The sequence below is a fragment of the Ctenopharyngodon idella genome, chromosome 16 (genome assembly GCF_019924925.1).
Source record: "Ctenopharyngodon idella isolate HZGC_01 chromosome 16, HZGC01, whole genome shotgun sequence".
Classification (NCBI taxonomy): domain Eukaryota; kingdom Metazoa; phylum Chordata; class Actinopteri; order Cypriniformes; family Xenocyprididae; genus Ctenopharyngodon; species Ctenopharyngodon idella.
The window spans coordinates 18,902,625-18,926,566 of record NC_067235.1 but is presented as its reverse complement, the minus strand read 5'-3'; the positions used below and the strand labels follow the sequence as shown (position 1 = coordinate 18,926,566).

Here is a 23,942-nt window from a genome sequence, read left to right as displayed (position 1 = left end):
CCTTGCCTCACTTAGTATACCCGGTTCTATGAATATGCAAATTAGCCCCACCTCCACTCACTCACACCAGCTCAGAGATCCACTCGTTGACACATGGTTTGTCTTAAAGCATATTAAAAACACCACATAGACATATAAACAGCATTAAAAACTTGATTTTCACCACAGGGGGATTTTTATATATTATGGACTTTAATATATTATGTTTTATTAGACAGATGAGCAACTGTTTGGATACCCCAGCATGCTTCATACCACAGTAACGTTAATAAAGCTTTAATACATGAGCTCATCCATGAACATGATTTCCTGTTCGATTGCTTTCCATTGGCTGTGGAGGTGAAGACAACAGCTCCCATGATTCCACGCTCGTTCACAGCGTCATCAAGCTACACATTTTTATTGTTTTGAATAAGTAACCTCTAGCTGAGAAACTTGCATACTGTGCCTTTAATTTTCAGCAGCCATTACTCCAGTCTTTAGTGTCACATGATCCTTCAAAAATCATTCTAATATGCTGATTTGTTGCTCAAAAACATTTATTATCATTATCATATTTTTGATGAATAGAAAGTTAAAAAGAACAGCATTTATTCGAAATAGAAATCTTTTGTAACGTTATAAATGTTTTTACTGTAACTTGATTGATTTAATGTGTCCATGCTTAATAAAAGTATTTTTTTTTTTTTTTTTTTTTATAAACTGACACTAAACTTTTGAACAGTAGTATATATCATTTAATGCTTGTGTGAGAGATTATCCAAAAGAAAAGTCAGACATATTATTATCATCATCTTTTTTTTTTTTTTTTGGCAAATGATCTAGGAACTTTGCATGTCATAACACCACAAACAATTAACAAGACTTCTGATCTCACAAATCACATTATATTCTACCGGAATGACCTAGAATTAGCTCTTGTGTGTTTTGAGCTGACTGTAAGGAGGTTGTGAATACAGGTCTGTGTGTCTGTGGGAACAGAAAAGGATTGGTGTTCCCTGAGTTTAGCTCTGACACTCTTTTGCTCTCCTCTTTCCTTTGGCAGGGACATGTGGTGATGGGCAACAATGCCGTATCGCCATATCAGCAAGTGATCGAGAAAACCAAGAGCCTTTCATTCCGCAGCCAAATGCTGGCCATGAACATCGAGAAGAAGCAGACCAACGCAAACAGGAATGAGGTCAAAGCACCAGAGCATCTTTCCTTCTCTTTTGTCTGATCTCATCTCATTTTGTCTTGAGCCCTGTAGTTTACACACGCAAATGATCTATCCAGAAGAATGCCGAGCGGCAATCAGCCCAGAACTGTCTTTACACGGCGTAAACCAGTAAGAGCAAGTTTAACACAGCAAGTGCTTTCATCATGTCGTTTTTCTTCAAAGGCCTAATGACAAGGTAGCACAGCTCAGCCATAAAGAAGAGGGTCTGAGTCCCATGACTCAGCGCTGCAGAGTAAATAACGCTTGCACACAATCACACACACACACGCTCCATGGAGTTCCCTGCGTTTAGGAGTCACCACAGATGTTTTGCTTGGGGTCCAGTCGGCCTCCGTTTGATCTCGTATGTGCGCACTGATTGGCCCACGACAAACGTGCCTTCGCTTTGTTCGAAATAGAACATTTCAAAATAACGGCCTTTAAATGTCTCGGTCTCTCAAACCACGTCATTTAAATGACTCACTCACACAAACACCACAATGGCAAAGGCCATAACACACAGTCCTGTATTTTGATATGTTTGGCCAGACGCAATTTAATTTAACATTTTCTCTTTCCCAACGGAAGGTGCGAACGTGAACTTGAACTGCTTGTACTGTACTTACGAAATGACTGTGGTTTTGTAGTAGATAGTGTCAATTGCATGTTCAGTCGTTTATAATGAATTCACCTGCATTTGTGATGAGTATTGACATTTTTGGCTCTCTTTCTCTCTATTCAGACTCCAAACTGGGCAGGTCAGGAGACTGGCTTTTGAGTGGAACTTTGCAGACCGTACTCTCCCATCTAACCTTCCAGCATTCCCATATTGCGGCCGAACATCCTGTTCTCCCTCTCGTGTCCCTCAAAGGAGCGAGACAGAGGCCTTATTTTTGCACTTGGGTTCAATGCATCTGGTATTAAATAAAAATACAAAACCATCTTCACCTCATGCTTGCATTTTATTCCTGGACATTACGAATGGTGGTTGAGGGTTAAGTGGTTGTGATCTTTTGTGTAATAGATGAAGTTTTAATGTGCTCTGAGTCACTGAGTGGGACGGGGGGTTTTGTGCCGCTGCACATGCATGCGCTGTAATGATGAATGAGTGTTTAGTCTGCTGCGTTTACGGCGCTGTTATGTAGCGGCCCACTCCGCTGCGGCGAAGAAAAGGGCACGGAAAGGTGATCATCCCAACTCCCGTTGTCATTTTCAATGCCGCTCGTCCTCTTTGTTTGCAGATGGGCACGTCAGCTGCGCTAGACAATCAACGTAATGCCTCCCCACCTTTCCCATCTCATCACATCTTCCGCGCATGACACCTACAGTCTATCGCTCTATACGTTTTCTATTTCTATCCCTACCGCTCGCAGACGCTGCAGGCTGGGATTCGAAGCGTGTCTTAATGTCTGCTTTGGCCTCTCTATCAGCTGACATGTTTATGGGCCCTGTCTCTCTGGACGAGTGAAGAGGGGGCTTATAGCTGCCACAGCGCTCGGGCTCCCAGCCAGACATCTAAAACAACTGACGTCACCTTTACTTTCCCAGCGAGCGAGGGAGCGAGGGAGCGAGCAGGCGGGGAGGAAGGGGGGGTGGGCTAAAGTGATTGGTTTACCGGTCCTGTGCCATGACACATTACGAAAATAAAACCCTCCTAGCCCTTAATTATCACATTCACCTTAGGAGTGCTGTCTCAGATGTTGTTTTAGTAAGACATCCAGACCAACAGCAGACGTGCGGCTGAGAAGGTTGTCCACCACAACGTCTGTCACTTCACTTAAAATAAATAAACAAACACCCAAATGAAAAGGTCAACGTAGGTTTTGGTTAAGAGGGCTACATAATCTTTCCCTTTTTCGCATTGTTCATTCCTTTTTCCCTACGTGAAAAGGTTAAGGCATTTGTTCAAAAACAGGCCACATAATTAAAATATACAACGCATGTTCCCTAATAAATTTTTGTCGGGATTATTTCTTGAGTCTTGTTTTCCAACTTGCAAATGCGTTTTTGCAAGGGCAGGCCTATATATAGAGTAGCTTTTTTCTGTAATATGAGAGATCATTACAGAGTCTGTCCTAATGCAGAAGCTTTATATTGACAGGGAATCACTTCAGGTGCTTCAGGTTTATATTTAGGTTTTATGTATAGTATGCACTTAAATGTCTATCCAGTAAAAGGGTATAGTAAACCGAGATGGAAAGTCTTCAGATACTCTAAAAGCAACCTGATACAACTCTAGTAATGAAGGCAGATGAATAAATACTTATCTTCAATAAGATTTTTTTTAATGAGAAATGAAACTCTATTGTGTTGTACTGATAGAGACAAATAGCTGTCATATAATTAACATTGACTTTGGCAGAATTTCACTTTGATCTGAACATCAAAGGGCTCTGAAGAAGAGAGCGTCATCACTTAGAAATGACAAGGTTTTTTTTTTTTTTTTCTGAGGAGGGTAACGGAGGGTCTGTGTGGACTGTTTTTAAGGACGGATGGACTTTTCTGTGAAATACACAAAGTGCTGCCTTGAATAACACCTGTTTGTTATAAGTGTATTGGTACCTGAATCACGTGCTTCACACCTTAACCTAACCTGGAAGATTTCTAGCTAATTTGAGCCAAACTGACTGAAGGGGAAAAGATGCTTTAAGATGTAGTCAAAGAACATGGAAAAAAATTGATATATAAATAAAAGATTAAGTGCCACACCTAGTGGTCAGGCTGGGTAAAACATTTCTTGCATTTCAAAGCAATTAATGTCCATTTTGGCAAAGAAGCTTCTAAAGGAAAATTGCCTCAGCACTCATTCTTTTTGTACTTTAAATGGTTTAAAAACTTGTTTAAACTAATGTTAATATCTTAAATGAAAGCTGTTCTAATCGACCTGAATAGAGAGATTAAGTTATTTTAATCCTAATATATAAAAAGAAATTGCAGTCTTTAAATTTTGAGTGTTTACATTAAAACTGAGACATTTACATCATTATACCTGGGATCATATGAGTACGCATATTTTTCCTTGTAATAATGTATATTTTTAGTTTTGTGGTTTCATCCCTGCTGAAAAAAAAAAAAAAAAAATTAAACCATTACAAGTAGGTTTGCTGGTCTTAACAGGTTTAAACTGGTCTCTCCATCTGGCCAAGCAAGAGTTCATCTGGTTTATTGGGTCGCCAAGCTAGTCTTCCCATCTGAAAAGTGCTCACGGAGACTAGTAAAGACCAGCAAAACCATCGTAGGCTATTTTAATATTTGTTTGTCTGTTTTGTTTTCCCAACAGGATGAAACAGTAGAATGAAGATTGCAGTTCAGGTAGTGTATATGCAGTATTATAAGCTGTATTTTCTGCGATGTTACTGGGTTTTATATAAATGTGTCAGATTTATGAATTAGTGGAGGAAAAAACAAGTGAATAGATGATAAAATGCACACTACTTCTAATTCAAACCAATGCACTAGGACCCTGGGGAAGCTAATCTGTGTTGTATAGATACAGTAGGAGAAATTCCATTTGTCATCTTCTAAAACTTAAATAAGGAGGGGGGAAACAGCCCTCTCTGGCCGAGGGGCTTCTGAAAGTGCTCCGAAAAGCCCCACAAGATCTTGGAGTCTCCACGTGACAGCAGCGCCTATATAGCATCAGCACCAGTAGAGTGATACTCCATCACCAGCCGAGCACTGCAGCATATGCCACAGTTACACACACATCCTCATGCACCTCAAGGGTTTATTCTAGAGCTTTTGCAGACTATTGCATCCATGTGTTTTCTCACTCTGTCTAGGGGACGAAAGGACTAAACTTTTCCTGCGAGAGGGATGCTGGATGTTCCAAGTCCACTTTGGCAGTCGGAAGGAACTTGATGTATAGGCTAAGTTTCTCTTCTTTTTTTTTGGACTGGACTCGCGCAGGTATATTTCTTTCGCTCTGTGCATCTACTTTTGAAGGCATCCCGCGTCTCGTGCGCTTTTGGAGATTCGCTAATTCCTTAAGTTCTTTTGAATGAAATAGTTCACTCGCAAACACATTGATCCATCAAGGTGTAATTGTTACTCAAAGAAGCTCAAGTTAAAAGCTTTTCTTTCTCCACAGACATTAACGAGACACTTTTTATTGTTAAAAAAAAGCACGTTTCGCTCTTTAAAATGACATTAACCGGTGGTGAGAAATGGTGTTTTCTCTACCCCTCTAATGTGTGACACAACCGAGTCCGGACTCCTCAACTCCCTGCTCCTCTGTGGAAAAATATACATATTGAAACCTCTTATACGGACCTTGAAGGCTCGCGGCGAGTACCTTTGACGCTTTCTACCGTGAGTCGGGACAATCATACAGCCGCCCAGATGCAGTTTCGCCTGTTCTCATTTGCGCTGATCGTGTTGAACTGTGTGGACTACAGCCACTGTCAGACGCAGCAGTCTCACCGCTGGAGAAGAAACAAAAGAGGTGAGTGAACTGTGCATGTGGCTTTGATAGATGCTTTAGCATATTAATTAACAAATTAGCCATTTAGCTGACGATTCTACATGGACAGACTTTCGGTAAGCGTATGACAGGGACAGTCCCACCTGATGTTACGCTACTTCTCATCACAAAAAAATTACCATGGTAACCGTAGTACGCTTTCAGAATCTTTTTGTCATTTTATTTCGATTTTTGATGGAAGCGGTGGCGAGTTGCCATAGTTTTACAACAGTAAAAATAACTAGTTTTAACTATTATTTTGGCGAAAAATATCGTCACCATGGTGATTTTTGTAGAATGAGGTTCGCTGTCTTTCTCAAGTGATGTTCATGGATCATTTCATTTCACGTTTAAACGTACAACATTTCGATTAATAGCTTACATACTAAGGTACCTCAGGGAACCGTAGTTTTAGTCACACGTATGTTGCCAAAATGTTAAAAATGAGACACTTTTAACATAAAATTGAATAAATAACCTGTTACTCGTCCTTGTAGCCTATTTATTTTGTTGTATTTATTTTTCGGCTTACTGAAGTGAATCCAAGAATGCAATTTTCCCCTATACCTTAAGGTGTTTTAAAACGTTTACTGTCTGAATTTAAAAAGAAAAGGGTTGTTGTACCTTCAAGATTGTGTTCAGCATCCTGTCAGAGAATCTAAGTTCTTTACGGTGTCTCCAAATGATGCGTAAAGATGACGTTTTAAAGGTCCAAACGTGAAAAAAAAAACCCGTCTTTTTTTCTTTCATCAGCATCCTGTCTAACTAATTACGCATTTAATTTGGTATAAATTACGCGCCCATTATCCAACGCAAAACTCTGTTAAAGAGCTGTATAAACGCTTTTTTACGTTAGTAGACAACATGACACGAACAACTGAGAGAGCCGGTTTAAAAAATCAATAGATCTGTAAGCTAAAAAGTTTGACAGAGTGCGCTAAATACAGAAGTTGCTTTCGTCTACAGATGTTTCGTCTACGTCTAGAAACGTAAGTAGCTACTCTCTTTATGTATAATTTTATTATAAATTCACACATTTATCATGAATTTAATCTTTAAATGTTTTGCTTCAAACGCCTTTAAGATAATAGACGGTTGGATAAGTGTGCTAGGGACGCCATAGGATAATTGCGTTCGGAAAATTACTGCCATTTTTTAAAAAGTCGACACCCTGAAAGTCAATTAATAATTCGCACACTTTACTTAAGCCTTGATTTTATAATGTCAGATATCTCATCATGATTGTAATGAGTTGGTTAGTTCATGTTTTGGAGAGTTGTGTACACACTATGTTAAAGAATATGGGCAATTCATTCTCAAAGTACTGACTGTAGAACAGACCCTCACAGTGCGGCGCTGTCTGGTGGACATCTGATGAATAGTTGAGCTTTCCTTTCCCCTTTTCAAATGCAGTGACCCTTCTCTTGCCCTAAGCCGCTTTTAATTGATCTCACAGACAGGCATTGATTAAGCTTTGAACAACTGCTGCAAGTATAACAATCCACACTTAAGAGCCGCAGGGATTTAACCCATCAGTAAATATGAGGGTTGCCTTGCTTAACCAATGCATATGGACACGGGGGGTCAAACATTTCAAACTTAACCGTCCCCCCCTAAGCCTCAAACTCTTGAACATCATTCACTGCATGTGACAGGACAACCGCCTACATGTCTCCCAATTGAACTTGAGCCCAAATGAAGACACTTGCTGACACCATGGCTGATATGCGCTCTTAAATCCGCAGAGATGTAAATTTGGAGGCATTCATAGATTTAATCACATGCATGGCATGCCAGGGGAAACCTCTGCTCCGGCTGAGAGCCCCAACCACTGCCCATCTGCAAATAATCAGCCAGACACTGTAGGGAACTGGCACACACAAGTTTTCAGCCCCACTGTTTTTCTACAAGATTTGCGATTTCAGATACTACGTAATATAATTTTCTTAATAGGATCAAACTTGTTGGCAGAGGCAGACTAGTTAAGCATTTTCAGGAGGATTGGGGGAGTTTGATGAGGAAAATGGTGGCAGAAGTGCATCTGGAGGTGAGCGGGATCTTGTGTACTGTATGTGTAAATGGTGACACATTTGTAAAACATGCCTTGGAGGAGCAGTGAACTCTATTTGTTTGAGTTTGATCCTGCAAACTGAAAGGTGCGTGTACATACGGGGCTTGTTTTGGTCATTTAAAATGCCATTAAACTTTTATATTTGCTTCGTTCCTATATTTATCATACTTATTGAGAGCTGTATCACTATTCAATTGAGTCTAAAATGCTGAAGTGTTTTTCTTGCCCTCGGCACACTTGGGACAGCTTTATGTGCAGTCTTTTCTGGCATGCTTGTGTGCACTCTACAATCCCACATCACCCCAGCGGCACAGTCAATCCTCTTGAACCGTATTTTACAAGGCTTTGTCTTAACCACCCCACAACTGTATTTATTCTCAACAGATACTCTACTAAAGCTGAGCAGGAACGCATGACTTAAATCGAAGCTCAAATCATACTTTTTCTGTGTTTTTATCCGTGATTGGCTTTGTATTCACACAGCCTTCCTCAGATGAATATAACAAAGCCAGCAGCAAGACACATTAAATTTGCACCTCTGTACCCCCCATTCAGTGCTTTACAGATGCCAGCGAGTTTGCAATGATATCACTGCTTGGCCCAGGGGTAATACTTTTCATTTTTATTCTCTGGCTAATGATGCCACCTGCTGACTACATAAAACTGTGGGCTTGCGTACCAGCGCAGACTAGAGAACATTCACATACAGACTTGCAGGTTTGACAAGCCAGGCTCAGGAGGGGTGTTAATGCTTTTGCCTCAGAGCTACTGCTTTAAATATGACAACTTTTGACTTTTTATTTGTAGTATTTAAATGAACATATTAATTTGAATTCGGCCAATCTCTGTGCACAAGCCATCCACTTGCACTTTAAGTGAAACTCTGCACTACAGGAGGTTAAGGAGCGGCTAGCTCTGATGAACGGCCCGATTAAGCTCACAGTAATGGAACTAATAGAAGTCTGTTTCCAGAGAAACACAGTCGCGGTAATCCATGGGAAAGTGGAAGAGAGGAAAGGCTTAGCTCCATCCCTGAGCTCCCCAGCTTCACCCTGAAGGGATTAGGGGAAAAGCACCTGTATTTTAACACTATCGAACAGTTATATCTTAATCTGCTGGCAGCAAATGGCGATCTGTCCCATTATGCCTCAGAAACTGTTTTGTATAGATAAATATTTCATAAAAAAGAAATGCAAGATGATAAGTTTATATGGTTCATAGTTTAGTAAATCCGAACCTGTATGTGTTTCTTTCTTCTGTGGTGCACAAAAGATGACTTTTTTTTTTTTTTCCCGTGCAATGAAAGTCAGTGTTTTGCATACAGGTTTGGAAATTCATACAGGTTCGGAACAATGTAAGGGTGAGTAAGTGATTACAGAGCTTTAATTTTTGGGTGAACTTTTGGTGTGTGCAGCTCATAATTAGAGAATATATGTAAGAAAAAATGGCCTGAGTGGTGAAACTGCGAGAGTGTAGGATGTAAAAGACTTCTTTGTTTTACAGTGATCATGTCATTAAAATCTGTTCGGGAAGACGTCTAAAAAGAGTAAGGACAGAGAACTGTTTAGAGCTACGCTTTCTACAAGTTTACGTAAGGTCCCAGGTTTGTGGGTGTAAGTGTTAATGTTGGCTCTTGCTATGTTCGTGCCATTTAATGTCTTGATGAAGTGTGTGACAGGATGGGTGACTGCTCCAGAGCCTCTTTATTTAAACAAAAAGAAAAACATTCTGCCACTCTTCTTTTGGAAAATGTGACATGCCTTTTCATTCTAATCCATAATGGAAGTGATGTTCTATGGAATTGATGTTCATTTAATTTTGTCAAGTACAGCCAACTCTCTCACCCAGCCATTCATTCCGCTGGCCAGGAGTTTTTTATTCCAGCAGGTTAGATGGTGTTGGGTGTATTCGCTGTGTCCCTTTCCTGTCGCACCATAGCTTGTGATCGCTTTGGCGAATTTCTGAGAATTGAGTGTGCGTGAGAGAGAATATCATTAGACAAAGAGTTTGATCTGGGGGCACAGGAGAGACTGAGGGGAGGGATGGATGGCATATTTGAGGAGATCAGTTAGAGATGGTTTAATGGAAGCACCATCACCTGAGACGGATTAAAACTTTTGGTGTTCTAAGTGAACTGATAAGATGTCCCTCTCTCTTTCTGTCTCTCTCTTTCGCCATTCCGCGATCCTTAAGGACAGTATTGTATTAACTAGATTTTTATATTATCTGCAGAATGTGGTGCTTGTGTATATATAGATAGATGTGGGGCTGATTGCGTAGAAAAGTAATAGCGCAATTAATAAGCCGCACAGTTTAAAGGGTTAATTTACCCAAAAATGAAAATTACCCCATGATTTACTCATCCTCAAGCCATCCTTGGTGTATATGACTTTCTTCTTTCAGACGAATACAATCAGAGTTATATTAAATAATGTCAGTGAATAGAAGATGAAATTCTGAAGCCCAAAAAAGTGCAAGCATCCATCATAAAAGATATCCACATGGCTCCGAGGGGTTAATAAAGGCTTTCTGAAGTGAAGCAATGCGTTTGTATAAGAAAAATAAGAAATTTTACGGCCGTGCAAATGTTGACTTACGCCAAAAGAGTAACCCCTGATGTGATGTAGGAGTATCGTAAGCTTTGACGCCTCTCGCTTTTCAAACACCTAGGGCTGGGCAACAAACTCGAGCTCCTCTTTTCTTATATCGAAATCCTCCGGCATTTGTCTTTAAAAATTGTCATTTTAGACTTCTAATTCATGACCGGTGTTTTGTTTTGCTTTTCGCATTTTTCAATACGTCATGCGTCAGGTCAGAGTTCACTCTTTCACCGTAAATTGTCGGAAGCTAGATATTTTAGTTTTTAAAGTTTTAAATATGGATATTTTTCTTACACAAACGCATCGCTTCGCTTGAGAAGGCCTTTGTTAACCCCCCTGGAGCTGTGTAGATATCTTTTATGATGGATGCTTGCACTTTTTTGGGCTTCAAAATCTCATTCTCTATTCACTGCCATTATAAAGCTAGGAAGAGCCAGGACGTTACTCTGATAACTCCGATTGTATTTGTCTGAAAGAAGAAAGTCATATACACCTAGGATTGCTTGAGGGTGAGTGAATCATGGGGTAATTTTCATTTTTGGGTGAACTAACCCTTTAAGTGTTACGCAATTTTGAAAAACCCTTAAAAGGATAGTTCACCCAAAAAGGAAAATTCCACCATCATTTACTCACCCTCACGTTATTCCAAACCTGTATGAATTTCTTTGTTCTGCTGAACAAAAAATAAGATATTTTGAAGAATATGGGTAACCAAACATTTGATGGGCCCCCTTCCATCGTATGGGGAAAAAAATACTATGAACACTCTTCAAACCATCTTCTTTTGTGTTCAGCAGAAGAAAGTAATTATCCATTTAAATGTACTACTAAAAGACTGTGTCCACATCCACTTCACTATTAACTCAATGAACTTATTAATTTAAACAGTCCCAAACTTGCTGTCCAGACCAGGCGTCCTGTGTCCGAACGCTTTCCTTGTCACCAGGGTACTGCCTCATGTTCAAAATGGAGAATTGGTGAGCATTGCAGCTGAGAGGTTTTGTAACACTTTCCACCTTCATTCGTAATGTCGCGGCAGAGAAATACCCATTGTGTGTTCATAGTTTTTTTTTTTTTATATGTACTTTGGTAATGTGGCATCCTCTACACTGGCCTCAATCGTTGTCATCAGAAGATCCCATATGTTGGCAAAGCTAAATGCCAAACAGATGGTTTGCTCTCAGGCTACAATTTACCACACTGTAAAAGTTCATTTTCGGAAACGTGAAATAAAATAGACTTATTATGTAAAGCTTATTATAATACGCTCCATATTTCCCAACGGTGATTGAAAACTGTAGTGCCATAGACAAAAAGTCTACTGTGCCTTTTAAATTCCAGGGGGATTTTTTTTTTAATACATGCTCACCTCTGTTATTTCCCCCTGAAGTAATTTTACTTTAATGCATTTCTTGTAAGGCTACTAAATATGGTAAGCCATTCGAGTTTGATTCTCTTGAGTTTATAAAGCAATAAAACTTTTGAAAATGGGACTTGTTTACAAGAGGTGGACTTAACACAAGTTGTTTTAACATTTAAACAAACTGTTTAAAATAGTAACTTGAATCATACAATGACACAAGTGATATTTGAAGATGTAAATGAGATGGACATATTTGACATTTCATTGTCTCAATTTCTTCAACATCGGGAGCATGAGCTTTGCACTTTTAAGATGGCATGTCAAGTTAAATGTAGTTCATTTTTAAAAAACTACATCTTGCGACCCATGCTTTGTTTCACTCCATTTGATTTTGAAAGTAAGAATGCGTACATTTGCACATCTGTACCATGCATGTTATTCAAAAGCATTGCTTTTTACATCAAGTACTGGTTCTACTTGGTATCATCTGGACATTTGATGAAGTGAGACAAACATTGTGCATGTCACGGACATAGTTTTGCTTGTTCTGACAGATATTTGCTCTGTTCCAAATCCTAGTAAGATTCCTCTATAGGCAACTTTTTAAGGCATCATATGTGTGATGTGTATTTCCCCCCCCCAAAAAATAGGCATTTTAATTATGCTGTCATCTAAGATGCCAATTTTTATGACAGCATTGCTTGTGTCCTTCACGTAGAAGCTATATATATATATATATATATACACATAATTCAATAATAATCAATAATCCCTCTGCTCATTGAAATATCTTGTCATTCCTCTAGGGTTTCCTACATTGAAACTGAGTCGAGTGTCCCATGCATAGCATTATTTGTATGATGAATTCCTCCCTTTGTAGAGCGTTCCAAATCACTTAAGATTTGGCAGTTACATTTTAGTTAGGACGCTCCTCTAGAATGCAGCTGCCTGTGTAGGTAGTAGCCAGCGAGGAAGTTCACTATAATTTTTGAAACAGAGCTTCAATGTAAAACAAACCTGCTGGTCTTTTGCATCATACAGTTCCATACGAATCACCTCATCTTGAACCAGCTATATGAGAATAGACGGGAGAGCACAGACAGGGTAATGGGGTGTCAGCTGAGTGTGCTGGACATTTTAAAGAATTTAATTGGTGGTTCAAAGTGTCTTGGAAGGGTTGGAGGAATCGAACTGCATTGGGTAGGCTCTCTGTGTTCCCAGGCCTTGCCAGGTTCTATTCTGTACCGCATTTGTTCTCCGTTTGCGAGTATGTCCGTATGCGTTCAGGCCTCCTACCAAGTCTGAATCGATCGGCGAGGGCCTTGTTGTAACGTGAGCTCTAGAGGCTTCCTCAGACAGAAACGCACATAGCTACATATGCAGGCGTGTGTGGCCTGTCTCTGGCTCTGATAGATATTTACATCCACGCCTACACAAATCGCTGGAACAACAACAAGGGGGAACGTTGGACTGCCGTTTCCCCCTCCCAGTCTCTCTAACACCCGACAGATGGACAGGCCTCCTCTGTTCCCCTGCGCTTGATAGGACCTCTAATTACGCATCCACACCACATCAAAACAGCCATCCACACGCCTTGCTTTCAGCATGGTGCGGAAGTGAGACGGTCAGGGGCAATAAAGCTAAACTCTTGCTTGTAATTTGTTTGTGAATCGAGCTTGGGTCTCGTCCCCTTTGCCCTGTCATTGTGCCCGTCTCCATCGTGGGTCTAGGTCGAGGACGTCTGGACCTTCTAAGAGCTTGAAAGGGAGGCAGAGACACCCTGCCTGCTGCCCGCCTGCCTGTGCAACCCAGAAGTCCTGGTGTGGTTTTAATCAAGGCCAGGCATGGTGGTCATTATAGTGCCCTGGCGCTAAGCTCATTGTCTTTCTTTGTCTCTCACCCTCCCTCTCTTTCTGTGAGGATTCAACATGCAACTCAGATGTGAAGGGGTCCTCAAGGGTCACTAGCCGTTGATGACAAAGTGAGTGTCAGTGGTTTGTGTGCAGTAGCCAACACGGATCTGTAATCAGCGTATGAGTCATGAGTCATCGCAAAACTCGCTTAATGCAAAAGAAACTAAACAAAAAGGTCTTTAAAACATTCTGTTCTCTATTACATAATAAAGCTGTGTGCTTTTTGCAATGGGAAATGATCATTGTAAGCTATTATTCAGACCATTTTGTGTCAATCTTATTAATTTGTTATGGCTAGGAGTATAAAATGCTCAGTTAACTTCATTACTATCATGCCGTCACTAACATGGTTTATAAGTTCTCTCTCACAGACTGAGGTATTTGTTCCCCCAAGAGTAACAGAACCTTTTCCTAATATATATATGAGGGACACAGCCAGAGATGGGCAGTATTTTAATTAATTGTATTTAAAATATGTATTTAATTACTTTTGAGTATTTTGTAATTTGTATTTTCCTGAACAAAGAAAAAATCAAATGTAATTTGTAATTAAATACTTTGTGAGAATGTATTTTGTATTTACAATACTAAAAAATACATTAGAATATGTTATTTTATTCTCACATACAATAACTTTCATCACCAGGCTTAAAGGTAGGGTAGGTCATTTTCAGAGAGGCTAGCAATAGTGAGCTAGCTTTGAAAGCATAAGATCCCACCCTCCTTTCAGAGCGTCTCCAAAGCCACGCCTCCCTCAAAACACATGAATGCTCACAGCAGGGAGCAAAAGTGGCAAGAGAGACGGCGTTGAACTACCTCATGGCTCAAAGCACATAACATTACAATAATAATGAATATAAACAACTTAAAGACCCTGTTGAACAAACAGCATATGCCAGTTAGGTATGTTTTGAAGCATGGAAGCTGGTCATGAGCTGGTTTAAGCTGGTCATGAATTGGTTTAAGCTGGTCAAGTGCTGGTCCTAAGCTGGAGCTAGTTGCTTAGGACCAGCACTTGACCAGCTTAAACCAGCTCAAACCAGCTTCCATACTTCAAAACATACCTAACCAGCATATGCTGTTTTTTTCAGCAGGGGAGCTCTGACCTGTACCACTGCTGCAGATTAATTTTGGCGTATTGCCACTGAAATGCATAAATTATAAGTATAACGTCACGGGTTGCCATCTCTTAATTATGGTAGTTATGGCATGAACACAACTGTAACGGTGCATTCACATGGGGAGTTGGCGTCAACGCTTGATGGAGAGCGTTTCTGAAGCTTGGTGCTGACGCGACCGTCATAGTGACAACAGCCAATCACATTACTTTCTGGTGTTGCATGAATGCAATTAGCGTTTGCGCAACGGTATTTGCATAAGGCGATCTGATTGGTTGACGCTTGCGCTGGCACTTGAAAAGTTAAGAAATTTTTAACTTCTGCTACAAGCAATGCGAATGAAGCGACCCACAATTCAGTTCGCATGACGTCACCCATTCAAAGTAAATGAGAAGCGTTAACGCTGATGCCCAGTGTGAATGCGCCATAAAAGGCGGCTGCTGTTTCGGTTGCGAGCTCGTGACTGACATCTGTCTTACTTTGCATAGCAAGGTCAGAAGCAGGTAAAGAAGCTGCTTTTGTGCTCAATCAAACTGCTTTTAGGTAAAGTATCTAGTAAAATATACTATCAGATATTATTCACTGGATGTCTTTATAGGACAGAAGATTAACGCAAATTGCTAGAACTTGTGAATTGACTTGCTAGCTAAAGCATGACGTGCGCTTTGTAGTGATGGGCAGATCGCAGTTATACCCGCGGGCGCTGCAGATAAACCACTGACGGGTAGGTCAAGCAATAAAAAATAACATTGCTTAATTGCGGGTGAAAACACAGTCGGTTGTGTCTTAAATTAATGTAACCATAAGTATATTCGGTCTGTGTGTTTGTTCTTAAAGTGACAGTAGCCTAATAAACCTGCTGCTGTCTGTCATTAATGTTAATCAAGGAACAAAAGAAAAAGACAAAATCACTCACTGCTCCTGACTGAATAACTTTAGTATCTTTATTACTCCACTGTTACTCTCACACTTCAAATGATTGTGTGTAAATTTTGTTTGTATTTTTGTATTTTCAAATTACAAATTACTTATATTTTAATTAAATACATCTGATGAGTAAGTATTTGTAATTTGTAACTAAATACTTTTTGATGTATTTGTGCCCATCTCTGGACACAGCTATATATATATATATATATATATGTATATATATATATATATATATATTAGGAAAATATGTAATTAGTTCACTATTCAAAGTTTAGGCTCAGTAAGATTTTTTTTTAATTCTTTTAAAACTTTTTATTTGTCAAAGAATCCTCAAAAAAGTATCACAGTTTCCACAAACATATTAAGTAGCACAACTGTTTTCAACATTGATAATGATAAGAAATGTTTATTGAGCACCAAATCAAAGATTTCTGAAGGATCATGTGACACTGAAGACTGGAGTAATGGCTGCTGAAAATTCAGCTTTGCCATTACAGGAATAAATTATGTTTTACAATAGATTAAAATAGAAAACAGTTATTTTAAATTGTAATAATATATAACATTCATGAGAATGTATTTTGGATCAAATAAACGCAGCCTTGGTTAGCATAAGAGACTGTTTCAAAAACTTTTAACATCTTACCGACCCCAAACTAAACAGTAGTGTGTATTTGAGATTGAGATTATTGTATTATATAAAATGTGTAAGAATCATATGCTTTTATTAATCATAGACCTTATTATCTGCAATAATTCAAAAGCCAATGGAAAAATCCAATTGTTTTTTTGTCGAGGGAACCAGGGTGATGCTAACTTCCGGCTTGCCCTACAATAATATGTCTGTTTTTGCATTGTCTTTGCTGGGTCGTGTGCATGCATGTAATAGTCTGGCATTGTGCCACCTAAATAGAAATCTGAAGAGAAAAAGCCCTGTTTTATGCTTTGTAATCTGTTGCGCATAATTTGAAGAAATTCCCAAGTGCAAGTTATGATTTTAATAAGCATGTGGCCTTAAAATGCATTCCTCAGACTCTTAAGTTCTGAAACTCAGAGGACTTCAATTGTGGTGAGTGAACGTATTGTGCGACTTCAATACATCTCTATTTTTGTCCCTTTATTGTCCATTTGTCTTTAACTACCCACTAGGCTCAGTTGTAGGTAGATATTTAGAGGAGGTCAGGCCAGTGGTGGCAGAGAATGATAAAGAAAAGGTTTGGGAGTTGGGGAAAGAGAAAATATCTATGTACATTTCACAAATTCATTCTTTTTTCACCCACTCAGTTATCCACTTGTATTACATCTTGGCTGACTTCAACTGTGTATTATTTTATTTGAACCAGAGCCAGACCTCAGAAGCACACCGTCTTCTCTTGTGTAAACAGCTGTCACGGAGAGGGACGGTACATTGAAGGTATCCACAGGCAAGGGTCACATGTAGTTTCATGTTCATGTGTTAATAATGGCTGTGGTGGTGGCACTCCAGTAATGGATAATACCAGCTTGTCACTTTAACTAACATGCACAAAGGTCTGGTGTTTTGTCATAGGCCCTGTTTACACCTGGTATTAAGATGTGTTTCAGTTTATTGGATCACAAGTGGATGAGGAAGACACATTCCTGGTGTTTTAATCTGTTTCTTTTGTCCACTTTCAACCACTTCCGTCCTGATTTCTTCGAGGGTAGGGTCTATGAGTGGGTAAATGTTTGGGGCTTTTCAGATCTTTGGATCTAATGGACAAAATAAGCTCGCACAATTTACATATGAACGTGCCCAGAGATGAAGGAAAACATACGGAGAGCATCAGCTTTTATTTCTGCTCTGATAGCCACAAGAACACAGAGAATGCTATGAGTGCATGTTCAGGAATGGTGAGAGAACATTGTGCTTGGCACGTTTTCCATCTTCAAACCAAACTCCAGCCAATAAAGTTTAAATCCCGCCTACCTAGCGAGCTTCCTATAATGTTTACGCATTAGGTCAGTAGGCAGAGAGTAAAGGGGGTCTTTTGTGGCTGTTCGAACACATTCAACCACATGAGCATCTACACTACCAAAGCAATCCGGTCGAATGCATTTTCAACTACCTCTGGAAGTGGTTGAAAGTGGACAAGCTCAAAACGTTTTAGACCCCATTTTCGCCTGTATTTAGCGTCATCCACTTGTGATCCGATCTTAATACCAAACAGCCATAGGCCATAGTCTTTTGATGTAAATTTTCTTCAAATGCATTCAGTATGTCATATCCATTAATTTTAGTCAATTATAATCTGAGTAAAAAGGCACTTTTTGTTGACAAAAAATAGCATTATTTAATGACAATGCACTGTAAGATGTAAAAATCAAAAGACCTGTCATTTATCAGCAAAAACAATCACTGTGTTTTAGAGACCGTTTATTATTGCTTTATGCTCAAAGTACTTTACGTAATTGAGTTATGCATTGAGTATTCGCTTAATTTTCCAGATTTTTTTTAATGTTTTGGAAAGAGTTTCTTAAGCTCATCAAATCTGCCTTATTCGAACTAAAATGCAGTGAAACATTTACATTTAACCTTTAAAACAACTGTTTTCTATTTCAATATTTTTTCAAATATAATTCATCCCTGTGATGGCAAAGCTGAATTTTCAGCAGCCATTACTCCGGTCTTAAATATCACTTGATCCTTGAATCTAATATGCTGAATCTAATATGCTCTAATATGCTGCTCAAGAATCAATAATTATTATTATCAAAGTTGAAAACAGTTGTTCTGCTTAATATTTTTTTGTGGAAACATTGATCAATGTTTTTTTTTTTTTTTGTTTTTTTTTCAGGATACTTTGATGAATAGAAATTTCAATAGAACAGCATGTATTTTAAACAGCATATATTTTTAAACCCCAAACCTTTGAATAGTGGTGTAATATTATGTTAATTTTGTATATATAGATAATTAATCTCATATACTGTTTATAGGACTATTGAGCTTTAAATAAAGCAGTTCAGTTTACCAGAATTCAGCTCTTTCAGCTCAAACAGGGCAATTCCAAAGATACAATGAATCAACATCAAATTTATAGTAATATCGGTATTATTTTCCACAGTATTTTAAATAAGTCATTTAATTATCATTATGATGCTTTTTCACCTCATCTTCATTATCACTTTTTGTCAACAAACATTTTTAGCAAGAATTTCTTTGACAAGATCAACAGTGCTTTCAGGTCTCAAAAGCAAAAGAAGAAAGTTGCATGGTGTGGCCAATGTGTTTATGGGAGTACTGGGGCCATACAGGGGCCGTATCTGAGATGTATCTGGCTGCCAGACAGGTTTGTTTTGGTAAGAGCAAGAAGAGGTTGAAGTTGAGTGATTATAACAGAGCTCTTTAGTGTAAGCTCTGCCCTGGGGAGCAGATGAGATGAGCGGCCATTACATAAAACCCTGCCCTGGTGTTCATTTGTATCTGGAAGTGTTCTGGCATGTCCTCGCTTGCCAGCTTTTCACGGGGATTTGACAAATTTGTAACAATACACGCAGATTTTATACATTGTGCCACCCATGTGTGCAGGAAACCGCAACTGTAGAGCCTGTTTTTGTTATTTTCAAGCTTATGCTTATCGTATGCGTGCCGTTTTTGAAGTCGATGGCATGGGTGTTGCGTGGTATCCTGTTGAATTTCTGCTTAATTAGCTCAGTAGAAGTTTTTGAGGGTCTGCTGAAGCTATTTATGGAGTAGAAGACTCAGTCTTGGGCATCAGGCTTTGAAGTCCCCTCTCAGTGGTTGGGACCATATGAGGTTCCTCGGCATGTTTCTGCCTGCCACCCCCGTGGTGCTCTCCACTTTTGACCCTGTGGATCACTTCTGATCTGGCCTGGTAGGGAAGAGTTTAGGCAAGGAGGTGGAGAAGAGGTCTCGTTAAAGGGTTAATGAGGTAATACCTTTCATGTTCCCCAGCACAGCACAGAGTCAGGCGTGAAGGCAAACAATACTGTGTAGATGGAGGTCTGCTGGGTAGTGTGTCTATATACAGTATGTGTGGGTGAATTTTATGTGCACTCATAATTTTAAACTTTGTTTTTAGAGGTGTTTGTTAAGGCAAGCTTCACAATTACTAGTGCTCATACTTAGGGTTTGAGTTTTGATGAACAACCCCCTAACACTTAGTATTAAACTATTATCAAATAATAAAAATTATTGGAGCAGGTTTTACAAGAAAGACTTTCTACTTCAAAATTTCATGTTTAATTCAACGTGTTACTTGCTGTTTTTTTTTGTAATGGTGGCAAAATGGTGGTAAAATGCATCATGGGCAATGCCTTTCATCTTAAAGGGATAGTTCACCCAAAAATTAAAATTCTGCCATTTACCTTCATGTTGTTCCAAACCTGTATGACTTAATTTTTGTCAAACACTAAAAGAGGTATTTTTTTAAAATGTCTGAAGTCAATAAGGACCAGCATTCCTCAAAATATCTTCTTTTGTGTTCCACAGAAGAAACTCATATATGTTTGTAGGGACATGAGGGTAAGTTAATGATGAGAGAATGTCCATTTTTGGGAGGACTATCCTTTTAACTTTTGCATAACTTTGTATTGGATTGTGGGATTGTGGTGGTATTTATGATGTGGCATGAGATCGGATCACTGGCAGGCGGAAAAGGAGGGTCTTGTTAGGTCCGCTAATGCTCAATGTTGTGAAAAAATCCCAGGCACGTCGTTTCTCTGATCTTTTGGCAATGACGTTGCTCTTTCTCCACGCTGAAAACCCACTGCTAGCTGCTTAGCATGTGTGTAGAACAGCATGTGTGACTGAATTGTGGGATTCAGAACCCATTGTGCCACAGGTGTGAAAATTAGGTGTGAGGTTTATGTGTGATAAATTACCAACAGGTGTGCTAATTTTAACCGTTCCACTTCCCACCCTCTCCACCACCACCCTCATGTCTTTGCTTCTCTGCCACTCTTTTTACACTTCTATCATTTTAAAGGTTTTTATAAGCATAAATCAAACAATTTAATACAAATTGAATGTTTTAATTCAATTTGATATAATGATTTAACTAAATAATAATATTAAAACATGTTGCTAGTGGTAGAAAACTAAAAACTGCTCATGACAGATAAAAGTCTTTTTGAACAAGTCTTACAATTGGGCACAGTTTTGTGAATCAGGCATATTTAACTTTTATTAAGGATGTTTAGTTAGTTTTACTGGAAATGAGACCAAAATACTGATCGAGAAATTGATTCTTCTCAGACCTCACCTCTGAACTTTCTCTACAGACCTGAGACCATAACAGAACATCTCACACTAAAAAGAATTCATGGAGTGGAAAAAGCTGCTAACTTCCAAATTCCATTCTAAAAAAAGAGCTAGCTGTTCAGAAACATAAAACATATCTTCTCACACATATCCCATCATGACAGATTGCCTTTTGCACCTTACGGCACCTGTCTTTGGTCCACACATAAAGAACTTTTGTGTGTGTTTTACGAGAGGCATTATAGTTAAAGTGCTATTTGACCTCTCAATCAAAACTTTCATTGTAGAATTGCAGCATATGAGCAGCTATTCATTGTATTTTTCCATTGCATTTGCTTTTTTTAAATGGTAATTCACATGAATCAAAATGGCTGCTCTTTCATGCTTAAAAGCAGTGGTGGAACTATGATGAATTTTTGTAGGCCAAACCCCGGAAGCGAGGTAGCATTTTAGGACTTTTGGTTCCATCGTCCCAAAGTCAATGGGTTTTTTGAATGGGTTAAATGGCTGAGATAAGGTCCGTGGTTAACACAAGCTCAAGATACTTTTACGTTTTATTCTACGACATAAAATACATCAGTATTAATCTACCCGTGATTTTAAGCTGTTAGATGTCTTGAAAATGATGGTTGCTAACAAGTAGCTAAATCAGACTACAGAGGCTGTCGGCGACATTAAACGTCATCACGCCGAACAGGTAAGCTCAGTCCGCTTTTACAGCCTAGTTATGCTTATAACTGCTCTCTTACAAACTGTTTTAATTTCAGGGAAAATGTTTTTAGATAAAGACTGAAAGAGTTGTCAGAAGCTTAGTGTTGGTGACGTTGAAATTGTGCGACTGTGGTGTAGTTCACTTATAGCCTACCTTTAGCTTTTTGCTTCTGGCAACTGCATTTAGGCTTCAAAATTCATAAAAGTTGTGTTCATCTGTGAAATTATCTTGATGGACAAAACATGTAAGTATTATAAACTTTTGTTGATCAAAAAGCTTATTTTATTGCGATAATCCAAAAGCCTATGGGAAAATCTTATTGGGTGTTTGTCGAGGGAACCTGTGTGATGCTAACTGCCGATTGGCCTACAAAGTGACGTCATAGTTCCACCACATTATTGCAGTTTGCCTGAAGTTAATGGAAATCCAACATTCACTTTCTTTAAACTCTTTCTCATGTCTCATTACCTACAGAGATTGAACCAGCAAACTTTTGGTTACCAACCCCAAGCTTTAAAGACTTTAATTAACTAACTAACTAACTAACTAAATAAATAAATAAATAAATAAATAAATGTTTCATCAATTAGAAAACACTATAGGCAAGTTCTAGAAACAGTTTAAATGATTGGCTACCTTAAATAACTGTATTTCCTACTTTAAATGAAAGACAATAATCAGCCCGTGTGCATGCTCTATGATCTCTCGACGGACTAAAAAGCCACGCCAAGGTATTAGTATACACATCAGCAGGTTTGCCCTCAGGTCCTCTGAATCCCTTTTTGTCTTGCACCAACTGTAAACAAACACTAACACCAGTACCAGCTGCCCAAGCTTACAAAGCATGTTTGGATATCAAGTCCACCGATTCAATCGTGGTGATCCAATCTACAAATCTATCTGTGCTTGCCATGTCTCCCGGGCCTGTATCACAGGAACACTCTCACTAAGCTAATAAGCCGGTGCAGTGAAACAAATGTGTTTACTCAGACACATGGTGCAGAATCATTATAAGTAATGGGATTGCCCTAAATTGTAAACATATGCATACAGTACAATCTGTTAAAGTAAACTGGAGTTGGGGGGAAAAACATGGATGCCTAAATCCTGACTATTTCCAGCTGCAAAGTTGTCGGAGGTGAGGTCCAGCATATTTTCTGCTAAATTGGAGGAGAAATGTGCCTTTAGAGCAAAACATACCCCTGCCATATCCCACCATTCTGGCTCTGGTGTATTAATCTTCAGCAAAGTGTGATTTCCATGCCCATGACCATGACAAATAAAGTCAGATGCAACAAATGCGGGTGGATTGATGCAGTTTTCCATGTACTGTCTTCAACCATGTGGAACAATGTGGGGACTGGCACACTTTTAGTGGATGATCTGAAAGTTTTATTGCATACTCCCAATTTCTTTTCCATTATAAGAGGCGAGCGTTTCTGATTCTAAATGGATGGTTCGCCCAAAAATATTTACCCTCATGTTGTTCCAATACCGTATGACTTTCTTCCTTCCACAAATGGAGATTACAATGAAAGTGAATAGTGACTGAGGCTGTCAGACTAACATCTCCTTTTGTGTTCCACTGAAGAAAGAAAAAAAGTTATACAGCTTGGAGCAACAAAAGGGTGAGTAAATGATGACAGAATTTCAAAATGAGACAGTTGACTCTGTGCCAACTCTGACTTTTCTCTCTATTCCCATTCACATAACGCTGATTACTCATTAACAGATACAAATCTTCCTTTTAATAGAGCTTTGAATGGGCTTAGTATATTGTATCATATTGTTATTCTATGTGCTCTAATACATCTTTATGGTGGATTTTGTATGGTGGTTTAAAGCTTTGTTATTGTTAACTAAAACACATAAACTACAAATAATTACAAAAATATTAAAATTATCACAAATATTTTTTGTTAATTGACAAACTGGAAATAAAATATAATAAATACTAGATGAAAACTAAAAAAAACTTGCAGAAATATAGCTTTGGCAACTAACTGAAAAAGTAAGTTTAAATTGAAGTACTAAAGTTACTAAAACTGAAATAAATTAAAAAAAAAGAATAAAAATGACAAAAGCACATACAATTATTAAAACTAAAATGAAAACTGGAAATAGAAAAACAAAAGCTAATTAAAAATATTAAAAAACTATACCACTGTATAAATAATACTAAAATAATACTGGTTTAAAGGTAAAATGTATAATTTTTCTTATCCCAGTTTGCAATCCCATGTGTCGAAACAACTATAAACAAGTCATTTGTTCCTCATGTTTGTTTAAATGGTCCGAAATGTCAACTTTAACCAATCATTATTTTTACA

General features: G+C 38.6%; 2 protein-coding genes across 3 annotated transcripts in view; both read left to right on the top strand.

Moving 5' to 3' along the window:
* The window catches only part of eif3ea (eukaryotic translation initiation factor 3, subunit E, a), a 49,782-nt gene extending 47,643 nt beyond the window's left edge, over positions 1-2,139 (top strand). Inside the window, exons 12-13 of the mRNA XM_051865498.1 lie at positions 1,046-1,180; positions 1,941-2,139. Of these exons, the coding sequence (XP_051721458.1) occupies positions 1,046-1,180; positions 1,941-1,976 (171 nt within the window). The 3' untranslated portion in view covers positions 1,977-2,139. The remainder of the gene's footprint in view (positions 1-1,045; positions 1,181-1,940) is intronic.
* Positions 2,140-4,723: 2,584 nt separating this feature from the next.
* Positions 4,724-23,942, top strand: part of rspo2 (R-spondin 2) — a 61,094-nt gene continuing 41,875 nt past the window's right edge. The window contains exon 1 of one of the 2 annotated variants that reach the window (XM_051865499.1): positions 4,724-5,642. In XM_051865499.1, coding sequence (XP_051721459.1) covers positions 5,540-5,642 — 103 coding nt within the window. In that variant the 5' untranslated portion in view covers positions 4,724-5,539. Of the gene's footprint in view, positions 5,643-6,558; positions 6,650-23,942 lie in introns of those variants that run through there. The other variant, XM_051865500.1, reaches the window with a different exon arrangement.